This window comes from Canis lupus, chromosome 2, assembly GCF_003254725.2.
Source record: "Canis lupus dingo isolate Sandy chromosome 2, ASM325472v2, whole genome shotgun sequence".
Lineage (NCBI taxonomy): Eukaryota > Metazoa > Chordata > Mammalia > Carnivora > Canidae > Canis > Canis lupus.
The window spans coordinates 8,780,395-8,797,693 of NC_064244.1; the positions used below are offsets into that span (position 1 = coordinate 8,780,395).

Here is a 17,299-nt window from a genome sequence, read left to right on the forward strand (position 1 = left end):
AGGAAGTTGTTATTAGTTGGCACAGGAAAGTTTATATTCTTAAGCAGTTATATATCTATCTTTTAAGTTTGGTTTTCCTTTAAAATCTGTACAAGAAAACATTTGTAGACTTTGAAGAGGTACACCTTGGAACAAATTCCAAGTTCAGAAAGTTTAAACACAATTTAGATAGTTTAATTTTAACTAAAAATTAGAGAGTCCAGAAATCTAACAAAATTTAAACTACCTAAATTGTGTTTAAACTTTCTGAACTTTTGTGTTTAAATTTAAATACTGTTTTGAAGTATTTGAATTTACAAGATAGAGAGTGGTTACGTACTTCGATGATACTCTATCAGCTTTATTAACATAAAGTCAGAGTAGGAGAAGGATGGAAGGACCCTGAGGACAGGCAATAGTCAAGGACCACTGGCAATTGTAACACAGCCTGGCCATTTTTTTTTTTTTTTTGGTCTTACTCTACTTTTTAAAAAAATATAATTAACATAGGGTGTTATATTAATTTCACATGTATAATATAATGATTCAACAATTCTACACATTTCTCAGTTCTCATCAAGATAAGTGTACTCTTTAATCCCTTTTATTATCTCACTCATTCAGCACCTATCTCCCCTCTGGCGGTTAACCACCAGTTTGTTCTCTGAATTTAAAGTCTGTTTCTTTGTTGTCTCTTGTTTTGTTTGTTCATTTGGTTTTTCCTTAAATTCCACATATGGCTGAAATCATTCGGTATTTGTCTTTCTTTGTCTGACTTACTTCACTTTTTTTTTTTCACTGTGAAAATGCTTTAATGGTGGCGTCTGTACAGCATGTGACGTCCAGACAGGAAGAAGAGCGAGTGCGCACAGAGACACGGCTGTCAGAGAACAGGTTGGGAGCGAATAAAGAGTTCACACGGCTTCCACGCGCTTTACCAGCTATCAGCTCGAGGCCACCTCCTCCTCCGCCTCCTCCTCGGCCGTGGCATCCTGGTACTGCTGGTACTGGGACACCAGGTCACTCCTGGTGCTCTCGGCCTCCGTGAACTCCATCTCGTCCATGCCCTCCCCCGTGTACCAGTGTAGGAAGGCCTTGCGCGGAACATGGCCGTGACCTGCTCTGAGATGCACTCGAACAGCTCCTGGATGGCCATGCTGTTGCCGATGAAGGTGGCGGACGTCTTCAGCCCCCAGGGTGGGATGTCACAGACAGCTGTTTCCACGTTGTTGGGGATCCACTCCACGAAGCAGCTGCTGTTCTTGTTTTAGACGTTCAGCATCTGCTCGCCCACCTCCTTCATGGACATGCGGCCCCAGAATACTGCGGCCACAGTCAGGTAGCGGCCATGGCGGGGGTCACAGGCAGCCATCATGGTCTTAGCATCAAACATCTGCTGGGTGAGCTCGGGCACCATCAGGGCCCGGTACTGCTGGCTACCTCGGCTGGTCAGTGGGGCGAAGCCGGGCATGAAGAAGTGCAGGCGGGGGAAGGGGACCATATTGACAGCCAGCTTGCGCAGGTCAGCATTATATAGCAAGGTGACAATCTTTTTATGGCTAATATTCCATTATATATATATACACACACACACACACACACACACACACACACACACACACACACATATATATATACCATATCTTCTCTATCTATTCATCTATGGAGGGATACTTGATGTAATTAATCCCTATCAAAATAACAACAATAGGGCAGCCCGGCTGGCTCAGCAGTTTAGCACCGCCTTCAGCCCAGGGTCTGATCCTGGGGACCTGGGATCGAGTCCCACATTGGGCTCCCTGCATGGAGCCTGCTTCTCCCTCTGCCTGTGTCTCTGGCTTTCTCTACCTATCTATCTATCTATCTATCTATCTATCTATCTATCTATCATCTATCTATCATCTATTTCTATCTATCTCTATCTATCTCTATCTCTATCTCTGTGTCTCTCATAAATAAATAAGTAAAATCTTTTAAAAAAGATAAAATCTTGGGGAACCTAGGTGGCTCAGTTCATTAAGTGTCTAATTCTTGATTTCAGCTCAGGTCATGATTTCAGGGTCCTGGGATCGAGCTCCCATCAGGCTCTGAATTCTGCAGGGAGTCTGCCTGAGAGTTTTCCCTCTGCCCTTCCCTGGGCGCATGCTCTCTCTTTCTCTCCATCAGATAGAGATAGATAGATAGATGATAGATAGATAGATAGATAGATAGATAGATAGATAGATGGATCCATCTTTAATAAAATAAAATAAAATCTTGAAAAAATAATGCTATGTTGCAGTAAAAAGGAGTAATGCAAACTTAGGCTACAATGAAAAAATAAGGAGAGAATTTGCAATATTTTAGGAGTATGTCCAAAGGGAGAACAACTAGAATGATGAAAATGCATCATTAACCACAATGACCATCTATCTCTGCAAAGCTTTCCTAGAACTGGGCAGACAGATGCTTTTGCAGTCTTTATTCTCAACTGCATTGAAGGATCATACCTAAGAAGTTACATAGGGGTGTGTGTGCGTGCATATGCATGTGCGTGTGTATCAGAGTCTAAAGAAGTCCCATAATAATAGGTTTTATTTACTAGTGTTAACTATGTGCAAGGTACTGAAAACTTGATGTGTTTTATTTCATCTTAATTCACACAACAACCAAAATGAATTGGATATTATAATTTACATTGAAGAAATTTTTGTAAAAAACTGAAATAATTCAGCCACATTTGGCAACTGTGCCAAATAACACAGCTCATGAGAGGCAGAGCTGGGACATTTGTAGCTACAAAGCTCCAGTGCTGTTGAGAAGATCCTGCATTAAGCTGAGCTTCTCTCAAACTATAAAATCCTGTGAGTCTACTGACCAACTCTAAGCGGTTTTTTTTTTTTTTTTTCATTTTATTTGAAGAAAATTACACCAAATGTCTGTTTCAAAATAAGTTTCTACATTGAAAACTGTCCAAGTTCATTTTCTATTTTTAACACAATCTCTTGGTAATTCATAAACTTTAAAGAAATAAGATAAAACCATTCTTTTAGGAGACACAGGGTTTTGTGTTGCAGGCAATACATTACTCAAATATTTGGAATAGAAAAAGTGGATGAACCCAGAGTTTTCCCTCCATAGAACTGGAAAATACAAGACTTCTAATGTCCAAATGGTCATCTTCAGACAGTCTTATATGTACATTTAATAGCTATAGCATAAACTCTAGGTATTTTTGAAAATTCACTTGGATGATTAACATTAATGAGAGACAGGCAAATATAAATTTAAAATATTTAAAAGCACAAACCAAAACTATTTGTTCATTAACTAGGCTTATAAACATGCCATCCACATTCTGGAAAAGCTAATAATTACTCTCTAATTGTGCTAATTATGTAATGACAACATTGTAAATGTTTGTTTATATAATGTTAGATTTCTCTAATCTTATCATTAGTCAGACTTTGGACTTCTGCCACTGTGTACTCATGTATATACTGGTATGTGCCAAACTGTTTGAACAATTTATTTTTAAATCTGGTTGTTAATGTGCTGCTATAATATTCAAATCAGAAACTTACCACATCCTTAGGAGGAGGTTCTGCTTCCTTCTTTATCTTTTTACCCATTCTGGAAAAAGATGCAATAAATAGTTAAAAATGTCATTTGTAGGGGAGCCCGGATGGCTCAGTTGATTAAGCATCTGACTCTTGATCTCAGCTCAGGTATTGAGCTCAGGGTTGTGAGTTCAGGCCCCATGTTGGGCTCCACGCTGGATGTGGAGCCTACTTTAAAAAAAAAAAAAAGTGTCATTTGTACATTATATACACAATTACAATGTATTGTGATTACAATTGTAATTACAATTACAATACATTGTAATTACCTATTCCCTTATTTTTTTTAAGACTTTATTTATTGATTGATAAGAGACACACAGAGAGAGAGAGGCAGAGACACGGGCAGAGGGAGAGCAGGCTCCATGCAGGGGGCCCAATGTGGGACTTGATCCCAGGACTCCAGGATGACGCCCTGGGCCAAAGGCAGGTGCTTAACTGCTGAGCCACCCAGGGATCCCCACCTATGCCCTTAGCAGGAGATTTATTTCCTCATTTAATTTTACCCAAAAAGAAAATACACAATACATGTACATTATTGTACATGTATAAATATGTTACCTACATTCCTATTTCAAATTCTGCAACTTTTAAGGAACCTATTGATAAGATTGTTGAACACTAGTCCTGGCTTCCAGTTTGTAAGGAAGAGAATAAATTAGTGACATAACTTTTACTTACAAAATAGGAAACAGTTGCCATGTTTACAGCTCACTTCTGGATAATTTGGGAGACTACATCCAAGTTACTTTTGAGATCTGCAAGAATCTTTTGCCACAAAGGGAGTTTTGTCTGCTTTCTCGCACTGATCTTATCCCAACAGTGTCCGGTACATAATAGGCATTCAATATTCATAAAAATCATTAACTGTTTTTTCCTGAGAGTATGATTGTATGAATGATACCGAAGACATACCAACTCCAAACTAACATTTGTGTCAATTCCCCAGATATCTGGAAGTTTTCTCTAATATAATCCATAGTTCAAAAAAAATTTAATTGAGAGTCTGAAGAGATTCTGGGGTTACTGCTTGCAGGACCTTTTTCCATCTGCCCTTGTATGTCCATGCCTATACAGACAAAAAGTCAAAGGATTGGTATTCAGAGTTGATATACTACAGAGGAGTAACCACCTGGGTATAGAGAGTTTTCTAAGGTGTTGGTGACTATTAGAATAACCCTAGAAATCTTCAGAATTTTCTCCAATGAGAGTTTGTGGGGTTATGTTTGGCATTTGCACAATCTCAGATGGTATAAACTAGTCTCAAGGAAATGACTATAGCTTCCAGAGAAATTCTAGGAAGTCGAAAATCTTGGGGAGAATCTACAATGTCAGAGTTAGTTTAGATTGTTTGTCAAGGCACAAATGCAACTCCTAGCATAAGAAACACTGATCAGAATTTATCACATACCTTAAAAAGTCACATGTTCATAGAAACTCCTAAGGATTTCTGAAAGATATCCAGGTTCCTAAGTTCAGGTCACAGATTTCAAGATTTTTGAGGGTCTGGGCAAGTTTATGCTGTTATGCACTACCTCATATTATATCCAATATATTAAACATTAAAATGTACCCACATTCTCCATTAAATATAATTTTAATCATAAAAAATTTTGAAGTTCAGCGTTTGAAATTATTAAGCAGTTTGTACACCTGGAAATTCTTGAAAAAATGAGAAAATTGTTTTCAAATGTAATTTAATATTAAAAACATTTAATGTTAATTTTTCAGTTTTCAGATTTTAGAAGCAATATTTTTTTCAAAACTGAAACATATTTCATGGATGCTTAAAAAGCACAAGACCTTAGACTTTGTGTCTATAATATTCCAGGCAGATGCAAAGAAATTATTCTGGACAAATGAAAATCTATCCTATGACTAATCTCTAGGAAAAAGAAATTTCAGAGCTCTTTGCAACCAATTCCAAGATATAGCAGCCTTTGATTTACATAAGAACTGCTTATGAATAATGTTTTAGAAGGACCTGAATTACACCTGCACAAAATTATGTACGTCATCTGATTTTCACTCAGGAACTTATTTTTCCCATTTCATGATAGTGGCTTTGAATAATTGCATATTCAAGAGTACAGAGGTTAGAAGAGCCTTAACTCAGGATTATAGCAATGGAGCTGATCCTAGGAATACGTGAGGTAGGAAGCATTTAGTGTTTTTATTGTCATACTGAGCATAATAGTTATGAGGGAGAAAGTATACAACTGACACAGAACCAGGGGCAATGAGCCTCAGAAATAACCCTAAAGTGTTTTTTTTTAACTTTGTAAATTGAACATTTCACTTAAAATCAACATGATACAACCAAATTACCTTATTTTATTCTTTTAAAATTTGTTTTCCTTTAAACCTTCAGAGATGTCAAATTAAGAAAATAAATCCCTTTGACTGTCTGAAGCAAACCTGCTTTCCTTGACTATTTTATCACCTGCCCATTGATGTTTTTTAATGTGCTGAAATAAACATAATGTAAAATTTAACATTTTAATCATATTTAAGTGTATAGTTCTGTGCCTACTGTCCACTTATAGAGGTAATACATTTCATTACAGAAGATTTGGAAAACAAGGATTCACGGGATTATAAAAAAAATCACTCAGGAAAAAAAAAAAACTCAAGGGGGATCGTCACTATTTCAATACAGTTCCTTTTTTTGTGTGTTTTCTATAGTGATTTTACCATCCTATCTGGATTTCTAGCTCCTATTCTCAACTTCCCTTCCTGGAACCATTTTCCCATATATTCTTAAACCAATGGACAAGTTCATGAACTCTCCATCTCCATTTATTGCTTCAATTATCTCCAATGAATCAGCATAACATGTCATTTAAAATAATATTGCACTATATGTTGGTAAATTGAATTTAAATAGAATATTTTTTTAAAAAAACAAAAAAGTACAAAATGAAATAATATTGTAAAATTCACTGTTTATCTAGACAGTCCCCTATTGTTGAGCATTTGTTTCCAATTTCCTGAGATTATGGATACGGCTGCAATGAACATCCTTCCACGTAAAATGTTCATCCACGTCGCAACTGATTCTTTAAGATAAAGTCAAATAATTGGATGAAAAGGCATGAACTTCATGGCCTTGAGTATGAAAACAAATTTGCTTTCAATGCGCATTTTCTCGATTATTAGAGCGGAGCCACGTTTTCCCCCCCACAAATGTATCAACCATTTGTACTACTTTGTGAGCTTTCAGACTACACGACCTTAAGTGTTTTCCAATGGGGAGACCTTTTTTTGAGAAAAGTTGAAGGGGAGGAGAGAGGCTAGAGCAAGTGGGGACTGCAACTTGAGTTGCTGAGAGTCAAGTAACGAAATCTTAGACCCTCTGATCCCCTTTCCGGGCCTCAGTTTCATCACCTGTTAAATGGAAGGTGGCCAGGATGCTTCTGAAACCCACCCCGACCCCCGTCTAATACTGTGGGGAGAGGGCGGGGACCGACAACCCCTCCAAAGTGTTCGCACCCTCAGCTGGACCAGATGTCCCCACCGGCGGGGCACCTTCTCCTTGCCCACGTCCTGCGGAGGCCTCGGCCCTGGGCCTCTCCAAACAGCGGGAGTGGCTGCGCAGCCGCACGCCTGCCTTTACCTGCCAGGAGATCCCTCGCAGCCGCTGCCCCTCCGACCCGGAGAGCTGCAACTGCCGCGCCGGCCCCCGCCTCCTAGGCACCGTTGTTCTTGGTTGCTAGGCGACCGGGCCGCGCCTGCGCGCAGGGGAGCGCGCGCCGCCGCCGGGGAAGCTCGCGCCCGCAGCCCCAGGCGCTCGCGGTCCAGCCTTAGGCAAGGGGCGGGTGGGGAAGGGCGTCGGGCGTCGGGCGCCCTCCGCTCCTGGAGCCCCGGGCTTGAGGCAGGATGGACGTGAGACGCCTGCCCCTCCTGGCTGTCGCAGGCCCGCCCGGGTGAACACCACGTCAGCAGGCAGTGCAGCCCGGAGGACTTCCAGCCGGAGGACCGGCTCCGGATTCACACGCGAGATGCTGCTGCTCTCTCCCAAAGACAGGCCTCGGCCAGCACCTGCAGGGGACTCCCGAAGGCCACTTCCTGCCCCGACGCCACGAAGCCCCAGGCCCGCACGGACACCCTCGACGCACTGGGGCAGAGCTTACCATGTCCTTTGACAATCTCCTCTTCCGCCTTTCTTCCCACTTTATGTCATTCTTCCCTACGGCCTACATCTCCATTGCCCTTCTTCGTCCTCCACCTTCCCCTCCAATCAGCAGTTAAGTCCACTGGCCCTCCTCATCTTGTTTGGAATCCACTCACTCTCTTCGATCCTGTCACCCAATGCATGTCCTCCTTTTTGGCTTCTGATGACTTTGGTTCCTCTCTCCTTCTTGTTCATTCACCATACCAGAGACACATCAACCTTCCCAGAATTATTGCTTTAGACATGTCACTCCCCTACTCAAACTTCAGTTGGCTTCCTAAAATAAAGCCTGAACTCATGAGCCTGGTATTCAAAACTGTCTGCTCCATCCTGTTCTATCTGCGCGGCCCACCACTCTCCCACAACACAAGCACCAGTCAAACTTACTGTTCCTCCAGTTTGTCCATACTTTTCTCCTCTGGATTTTGCTCACTGTCCCTTCATCGTTTCATCAACAAATATTTATTAAGCATCTCCTGTTTGCCAGGCCATGTGCAACTTGTGTAACTCCTGGAATTCCGTTTCTACTTAATTAAGCCCGGCTGAAATGCCATCTTCATAAAATACTCTTTGATTGACTTTAGCAAGAAAAAAAATCTCTCCCTCTGCTGAATTCTTTTCACACTTTTCAAACTCCACATCTCTTACCTGCCTCTGCTGGTCCCCCAGCCCTAAGAGTGTTAGATGTTCCTTGTAGTTGCTTCTTTCATATACCTTTATGTCCTTTTATCACCTCTAAATTACCTGGTAAATAGCTTTCTATGTATTTAAGAATTCTTTATATTAACTTTTCTATCAAATAACTTGTGATTTCTGTCTCCTGATTGGACCTTGAATAATGCAGTCCTAGATCTTCAGCTTCTTTCTCCCTCTCTTCCACCCTTTTCCCCTTCAATATAGGATACTGTGAAACCTCTCCTTTGCCTCATACAAAAAAAAAAAAAAACAGAAACAAACAAAAACCTCCTCTCAACCACATGTATTTCTTTCTAGCTATCATTCCGTTTTTCTCTTTCTCTTCTTGACCATGAGTTTCCAAAAGAGTAGCCTGCATTTGATATTTCCACATGCATTAACCGCCATTCAAACTACAGTGATCTTGTTTGGTCCCACTATTAAAACTACTCCAATCCATTGGCTGTCTTCATCTTCCTTGACAGCACTGCTGCATATAATAATACTCTTGATGATACCTTCTTGAAACACCTTCCTTGGTTCCCTTGATACTACTTGCCCCTGATCCTTCTCCTACTTTTTTTTTTTTAAGATTTTATTTATTTATTCACGAGAGACACTGAGAGAGAAAGAAGCAGAGACACAGAAGCAGACTCCCTCTGGGGAGCCTGATGCAGGACTGGATTCCAGGACCCCAGGATCATGACCTGAGCCAAAGGCAGATGCTTTGCCACTGAGCCACCCAGGTACCCCTGATCCTCCTCTTACTTTTATGGCCACCATTTAAGGTATTTTCTATACAGACTTAAGTGTTGATATTTTCCAGGATTCTGTCCCTGGTTCCCTTTTCATACTGTATGCTTTTCCAGGGTAATCTTTTTTATTTTTGTGACTTCAACTGTCATACATATAGCTCCCCATCAGCTTCAGTACTGAGCTCTAGGTTCACTTATCCTTCCTCTTACTGGAAAGCTCTACCTGACGTCCACAGGCATCTCAAACATCAATACTACCCATCTAAACTCATCATTTCCCCTTAGGAATATACTTTTCTATTAATCAAGAGGAAATACCACCCACATAGATACCCAAGCATGAATTCTGAATGTTATTTTAGAACCATTATCCTTCATATTCAGTTATGTGGATTCCCCAAAAACTCTATGGAATTTATTCCCACTTTTCCATTCCTATAGTCCAAGTACTAAATGTCACCATCCCTTACCTGATATCATCTAACAAAACTTCTAACAGGTCTATCACCCTCTAGCTTCATCCTAGCTTCAATCCACCTTCTCCAAGATGACCAAAGTAATATTTATAATTTGTTTCCCTCCTTGTTGTCTCCCGATCACTCCACTAAATGCATGATGAGATGCAACAACATTCTTAAATTAGCATTCAAGAGCTTATTCTGGCTGACTCGTCCCTATTGCAATAGCTTCTCTAATCACTCAACAAAAGAAGGAAAAAGAAAGAAAGAAAGAAAGAAAGAGCAAGCAAACTGCTCATAATTCTCCAAGTACACTATAACATTTAAGCCCTTCACTCTCCTAATCAGCCTGAACATCATCTATTTTTCTTTCAAAATTTCTTCATGATTTCCTCCAGAAAGTCTTCATTGGCTTCTCCAAACATGATGAAATATTTCTCATTTTTTGCCATCACTGTGCCATACACTTGCTCTATTTCTGCTATTTTCACATGATATAATTTATTTGTTTATATGTGTGTCTCTCCACATAGGCTCTTTCTAAATGTTCTTAAATAACCCATATGAAGTAGTTAGCATAAAATCACTCTACTTATAAATGGCAGAACCAGAACTTGGACCAAAGTCAGCTTGATTTTTACAGCCATGTTCTGAACCAATGCATCATTCTAGCACATTCTGAAAATACACTGTTATGACAAAGTGTAGAGTGTTCATAAAATAATTAAAGCTACTGTTTTAATTTTTTCCCCACAACCTTAGTCTGTACTGAGCATGTCTATATCTTGGGGTCCTTTTTATTTTAACATATGTGGCTGGATGATCTTTGACAAATGTTTACAGTTGTGTAACTGTCACTTACAATGAAGATATAGAGCATTTCCGTCACCCTACGTTTCCTTCATGTGCCTTTGAGGTCAGACCTCTCCTTCTAACCCTCATCTCCAGGAATAAATGATCTGTTTTCTCTTCCTATAGTTTTGGATTTTTAGAATGTCTTATAAACTGCACCATGCAATATGCTGCCTCTTGTGCCTGGCTTCTTTAATCTAGCATCATGCTTTTGAGATTTGTTCATAGTTTGCATGTATCAGTAGCTTGTCTCTTTCTGTTGCTGAGTAGTATTACACTACATAGATATACAACATCCAATCACTAGTTGATGGACATTTGGGTTCTTTCCAGTTTTGGACTGTTATAAATAAATCTGCTCTAAATATTTATACACAGGTTTTTGTGTGAACATATGTTTCTTCTTCCTTGGGAAAATACCCAAAATGGAATTTCTGGGTCTTATGCCATGTGTATGCTTGATGTTATGAGAATTTGCCAAACTGTTTTTCCAAAGGATCTATACTATATTTGCATAACCATCACCAATGAGGGAGTGATCCGATTGCTTCCTATGCTTTACAACACTTGATATTGTCAGGCCTTTAAATTTTAGCCATTCTATTGGGTGTGTAGTGGTGCCTCCTGGTTTTAATTTGGTTTTCCTTCATGACTAATGATGAGCTCATTCTGTGTTTTTGTTAACCATTTCTATATCTTCTTTTGTGAACTATCCAAATATTTGTCCTACTTTTAACTGGGTTGTTTGTCTTATTGTTACTGACTCATAATAGTTCTCTCTATATTCTGGATACAAGTCATTTATCATATATAATTTGGAAATATTTTCATCATAGCGGAAAATTAAATTTAGAGACTATAATTTAACTTGGGTTGCTCATTGTTAGTGGGTTGACCATTGCTTCTAGGTCGTTTCTGAAGCCTGGTGAAGCTATGAACTCAGCACACATTATAAATCAGAAATCTACAGATCCAGACGTGGCTACAAGAGATAAGATATCATGTGGCCACCATTGGAACTCTCTGGTTCTCTAGCCATGGCTTAAACTTAAAACTCTAAGCCTTCCATTTTCTGTCTCAGAACTACTAAATATAATTAGAAGTAATTTACCCATTCTGCATCCCTTTGTTGCTTTTGTCCACCACACTGTGCTACAGCAGTAGCCACTTGGTCTGTCAAAACTATCTCCAAAAGGTACTTTTTTCTAAGAGACTACAGATGACTCCCACAAGACATCTTCTCAAAGTAAACAGATCTCTTCACTGTTTTCAAATTTAATCAGGTTAAACAACCAGTTCCAGATTTACATCTTTGAATTTCTAAGGTCAGCAGCCACTTCTGGTACCAATTATCATATCATTTGAAGTTCCTCTGTGGACAACAAAATCTATTCTAGTTGGCTGAGAATTAGAGATTTATAGCATTGTTGCAAGGGCTGGAGGAACAGGTGCTAGGTTTTCAGAGATGACTTTCAAAACAGTACTGCAAAACATTATTTACAATACCCAAGACAGGGAAATAAACTAATAAACTAAATGTCCATTGATAGATGAATGGATAAAGAAAATGTCTGTCTATATGCAATGGAATCCTATTCAGCCATAACAAAAGAAGGAGGGGCACCTGAGTGGCTCAGTCAGTTAAGCATCTTTTTTTTTTTTTTTAGTTAAGCATCTTTTGACTCAGTTATTATCCTAGGGCCCTAGGTTCAAGCCCTGCATCAGGCTCCTGCTCACCAAAGAGCCTTCTTTTTCCTCTGCCCCTCCCCCCTCCCTGCTCATGCTTTCTCTCCCTCTCTCAAATAAATAAATAAATAAATAAATCTTTAAAGAAAAAAAAAGGAAGAAATCCTACCATTTGTGACAGCGTGAATAGACCTTGAGGGCATTATGCTAAGTGAAATAAGTCAGAGAAAGACAAATACTGTATGATCTCACTTATATTTGGAATCTAAAAACATTGAACTCATAGAAACAGAAGAGAATGGTAGTTGCCAGGGGTCAAGGGGTTGGGAAAAATGGAGAGATGTTGGTCAAAGGGTACATTCAGTTATATAAGATGAATAAGCTCCAGAGATCTAAGATAGAACATGGTGACTGTAGTTAACAATAACTGTACTGTATACTGAAAGTTGTTATGAGGGTAAAGTTTTAATATTCTCAGAACCACCGCAACAACAATAAAATGGTAATTATGTGAGGTGAAGGGTATGTTAACTAACCTTGTTGTGGTAATCATTTTATAATATCTGTATCAAATCAACACATTGTACACCTTAAATGTATATAATGTTGTACGTCAATTATATCTCAATAAATAGGGGAGCAAAATAAATATATTAATATGTTAATAAATATATTGATATTTAAATATTTATATGTAATAAATATATCTCAATAAATGTGGGGGCCAAAAAGGGCTACCAAGAAAGCCAAGAAATCAGGAAGCATGAAGCATAAATCATTCAGAATAATGAGGATTATATCAAATTCACATGTGTGCTCTCTAGTAATTCTTTTAATCCTCAGCCCTTTTTTCAGTCATAGAAAAGTTACCAAGCAAAGCAACAGAGCCTAACAAATCAGGCCAGCTCCCCTCACAAAACTTATATCTTAAAAGAGAAAAAGATTTAACTTCTTGAAGCATCTGCAAACTTAAAATTTTTGAAAGAATATTTTATAAAATCAAGTTACACCTTGATGAGATGAAGTTCAATTTCATAGCAAAAGCCAGCTTGCATACGTAATTATAGAATCATTCAATTTAACATCCTATGTTAAAATTGTCTGTGTTTGGGACCAGCAAGATAAGAGCATAGAAAAATGTCGTTTTTGAGCTGTACCACAAGTAGATGTATTTACTAACATGTGAGTCGCCATAGAGATAGCACCAATCTAGAAATCAAACATAATTGATCAATCAACAAGCCTTACAAAGTATACCCAGTTAATAAGATCTAGTTAGACTACCTAAAGAGAAATGCTTCAGAAAAACATTATTTGTTCTGCAAAGAGGTACGAAAACAAAGTTCTTAAGATATGATATTTAAAGTGCTAAATGAATACGTTGAAACATATATTATGTAAAATGCTTAGATGTGTGTATTGGTGCTTTAATTCTAAGTTAAAGGACGTACATCAGTAGTTCGTTCCCAAAACCTCATCAATGAAAGAAATTACTGTTTTAATTACAGACAAATGCTGGTATTAAAAAAATATGTTGGGGGGATCCTTGGGTGGCGCAGCGGTTTAGCGCCTGCCTTTGGCTCAGGGCGCAATCCAGGAGACCCGGGATCGAGCCCCACGTCGGCTCCCGGGGCATGGAGCCTGCTTCTCCCTCTGCCTGTGTCTCTGCCTCTCTCTCTAGCTCTCTCTCTGTGTGACTATCGTAAATAAATAAAAATTAAAAAAAAATATGTTGGTATAACAATTTTCCATGGACCTGTTTTCCATATTAAATTATATTATCAAAATGGTGAATCCAAGCCACTATAGTCACACTTGTTTAGAACTCTATTCAAAGAATTAAGCTCAGAAAAATATACTACCAGTTCATACCAAAGAGGATGACCAATGAAAATTTTCTCAAGAGTTTCTGAGCTAAAAGAGGAATTGAAATTGTGAATTTAAGTGTACGTAAAAATGATCCTTACTCTGTAGATATGAAGGTTGGTTTATTGGCTTTTTAAAAAATGTGTTAACTAGGGGTGCCTGGTGGGTCAGTTGATTAAGTGGCCCACACTTGATTTCAGCTCAGGTCCTGATCTCAGGGTCTTGGGATTGAGCCCCACTGTAGCACCCTGCAGCGAGTCTGTTTGCTCTCTCTCTGCCCCTTCCTTTGTTTGTGCTCGCTCTCTTTCTCTCTCTCTTCCAGATAAATAATCTTTTTTTAAAAAAATGTGTTAACTAATATTTTGAGCATCTTAAAGAACTTGATCCAAGATTGGGAGGACCCCATCAAATATATGAATGTGCAGTGTCAGTATTAATGGATTCAGAGAAAAAAATCACTACTAATGTAGTAGCTGTTAGAATTTGAACACTAAGGTATTAGGAGCACCAGTAGAGCAATGTCTTTATGCTGGAAGAAAAACTTCACGAGAACTTTGAAATAGTATGCAAACACTTTAAAGGATTCAACTCAAATCCATTATCACAAAACATTTTAATGTTGCATTTGTCAAACATAAGGAAGCTTTTATGCTTAAAAAATGATAAGTCTGCAAAGTAAGATTTCAAACGATCAAAGATCAAATTATCTGAGACAGAGCAAGAAAACAGTTTTCATCCATTGAAGAAAAAGTGAAAATCTGCTATTTGCCACCTCTGCTTGTGTAAACATAATCTCTGACCAATGAGACTATGAAGACTATGAAAGGTTCTGATCAGAAATTACATGGAGCAATTTTGAGCTGCAAATCAGGTGGATGTCTGTGTTGCACAGGTGTAAAATATTCACATAAGCAAATTCAACTTTTCATTTAAAAATGTGAGGCAATAAAATAAAATAAAATGTAAGTCCATTTTATTTATAAATTTTTTACAAACTCAATATTCAAGGTATCTCTACTAACTTTTACTTTATCATAAATATGTAACATAAAACAGTATTTTTTTCATGAAGCCCATATTGACTCCTTTAAGTCCTCTCCAGTTCACCTGAAGGGCTTACAAATATTATCATTTTCTGTATGTGCTATGATATGGAAAAGTTTGAGAACCATCAATCTAAAGTCTTGCTGGTCAATAGAAGTTCTGGGTTGAATCTATAGGACTTGTTTTCAACAGTCCTGGTCTAGTAGTTTGCCATTGTCCATACATGCAGAGATCATCAAATGTGTCTATTAGACATATTATAAAGAAAACTATTCTCATTTCTTCGAAATCAGTGTTCTTCCTTCCATGGTCTCAGGGTACTTTGAGCAACAAATTAGCTATCAGAACATTGTGGGTATGGGGATCCCTGGGTGGCTCAGCAGTTTAGAGCCTGCTTTTGGCCTGGGGCATGATCCTGGAGACCCGGGATTGAGTCCCACCTCAGGCTCCCTGCATGGAGCCTGCTTCTCCATCTGCCTGTCTCTGCCTCTCTCTCTCTCTCTCATAAATAAATAAAATCTTAAGGAAAAAAAAAAAGAACATTGTGGGTGAATGTAAACTAGGGTTAGAGAAGATGAGAAATCGAATGGATTTCCCTCTCCTACCACAGACAACTCTTCTTTTGCATCTGGATTATTACTCACCTCAGACCCAGCATCTTTTTTCCCTGGATTCTGTTATAGTCTATGTAGTTATTTCCATGGCTAGAAGACATGTTATCCTCTCATATATTTTGTATGTTTAAAAATCAGTGTCCTTAAGGGGGTGCCCAGGTGGCTCAGTCAGTTGAGCGTCCAACTCTTGATTTCAGCTCTAGTCCTGATTGTAGGGGTTGTGGGATTGAGCCTAGGGTTGCGCTCACATGCTGGGCATGGAGCCTGCTTGAATTCTCTCTCTCCCTTTCCCTCTGCCCCTCCCCATTCTGTCATGCACCCACATGTATGCACTCTTTCTCTCTTTTTTTCTCTCTCTCTCAAAAAAAAAATAAAATCAATGCCTTTAGGTATTATCACCCTCATGCACTACACATAAGTACCGTGGATGCTAATCAAAGCACATGATACTATGAACTCTCCCATGTTAACAACTTGAGAGTATTAGCATAACAACCTTTATCTGATGCAGTAGATATGTTCCACAAAACATGTTTTTTAAAAGGATTTTTGAAATCTAATTATATTTTAAGAACATTAAGAGAGTTCACTATTCAGAGAAATCTAGAGATGAATCACCTTATACTGAAGAAGAAAAGAGCCTTTCAATAAAAGAAAGCAATTATCTATTATTTATCTACTTTACAAATCTAAATTTGTAGTGAGGGGGCACATTTGTATAATTTAGATAATTTATCATCATATGTTTCTTTTAATGTATTCTTTGAACTCATTTCCATTCAAATTGAATTAGTCATATGGCTAATTGTTGTAAATCAATTGAACTTGGTTGAAGATAAGTAATAAAAATGTAACATTCCATGCAGTCAGTGTTAGCTATGTAAGAAAACCATAAACAGTATGGTAACCTTCCACCTCTCTTAGAACCTAAGCGTACACAGTTTGCCAACATGTACTGTAAATAGCTGCTATTTTTCTCAAAAGTAGATTGCCACAAGGCAGTTTCTTCTACCACACTGTGTTATTTAAAAGTTATCTGCTTTTTTGGCTGCTGTTCAAGACAGTTCTTTGCCTGCAAATCCTCTTTATCTCATGCTATGGTTGAAGCAAAACCTTGGCACAGTTTCAGTGCATTTGTCTTGTTGTACCAGGGGAGAAAAAATTAAGGGCCCCAGAGATTGACACTGCTCTGCAAATGGTCATGAGTCAGTGGGGAGTCCTGTTGGCAATTCAAAAGGGTAATATTACCGAGTACCCACTGTGAAAGTGAAATCCCCACTTAGGAAAAGAAGCCACACTATAAAAAAGATCATTTAAAAGCCTGAGAGATCGAGTTTCAAAATAAGCAATACTCATTTTGTGTACTTGACTCCAGGCCTTTAAAGTCAGCCTAACTTAGTGGACAAGGCCCATCAATAGCAATCATCTATCTCTTAGTCTTGATTTTACATTCCTTTGACTCTGAATTCACTTTCTGTCATTGCACTATGGAAATATCAGCTTGTTTGCTAGAGGTTGTGGGGTTTAAGAGAAAATAGGATGCATCCCACCTTAAAATAAAGATTGATTACAGATGTTTCAGACAATATATCCCTTT

General features: G+C 38.6%; 1 protein-coding gene and 1 pseudogene across 19 annotated transcripts in view; both read right to left on the reverse strand.

Annotated features, from left to right (window-relative positions):
- Positions 1 to 7,533, reverse strand: part of ARMC3 (armadillo repeat containing 3) — a 101,860-nt gene extending 94,327 nt beyond the window's left edge. For 4 of the 19 annotated variants that reach the window (XM_025463963.3, XM_035713202.2, XM_049099881.1 and 1 more), the window contains exons 1-2: positions 7,195 to 7,320; positions 3,543 to 3,591 (exon numbers count right to left, since the gene is read on the reverse strand). In XM_025463963.3, the coding sequence (XP_025319748.3) occupies positions 3,543 to 3,590 (48 nt within the window). In that variant the 5' untranslated portion in view covers position 3,591; positions 7,195 to 7,320. Of the gene's footprint in view, positions 1 to 3,542; positions 3,592 to 7,070; positions 7,168 to 7,194 lie in introns of those variants that run through there. The other 15 variants (XR_003142877.3, XM_049099879.1, XM_025463962.3 and 12 more) reach the window with 9 other exon arrangements.
- Positions 760 to 3,138, reverse strand: LOC112670394 (tubulin beta chain-like; annotated as a pseudogene).
- Positions 7,534 to 17,299: the final 9,766 nt, after the last annotated feature.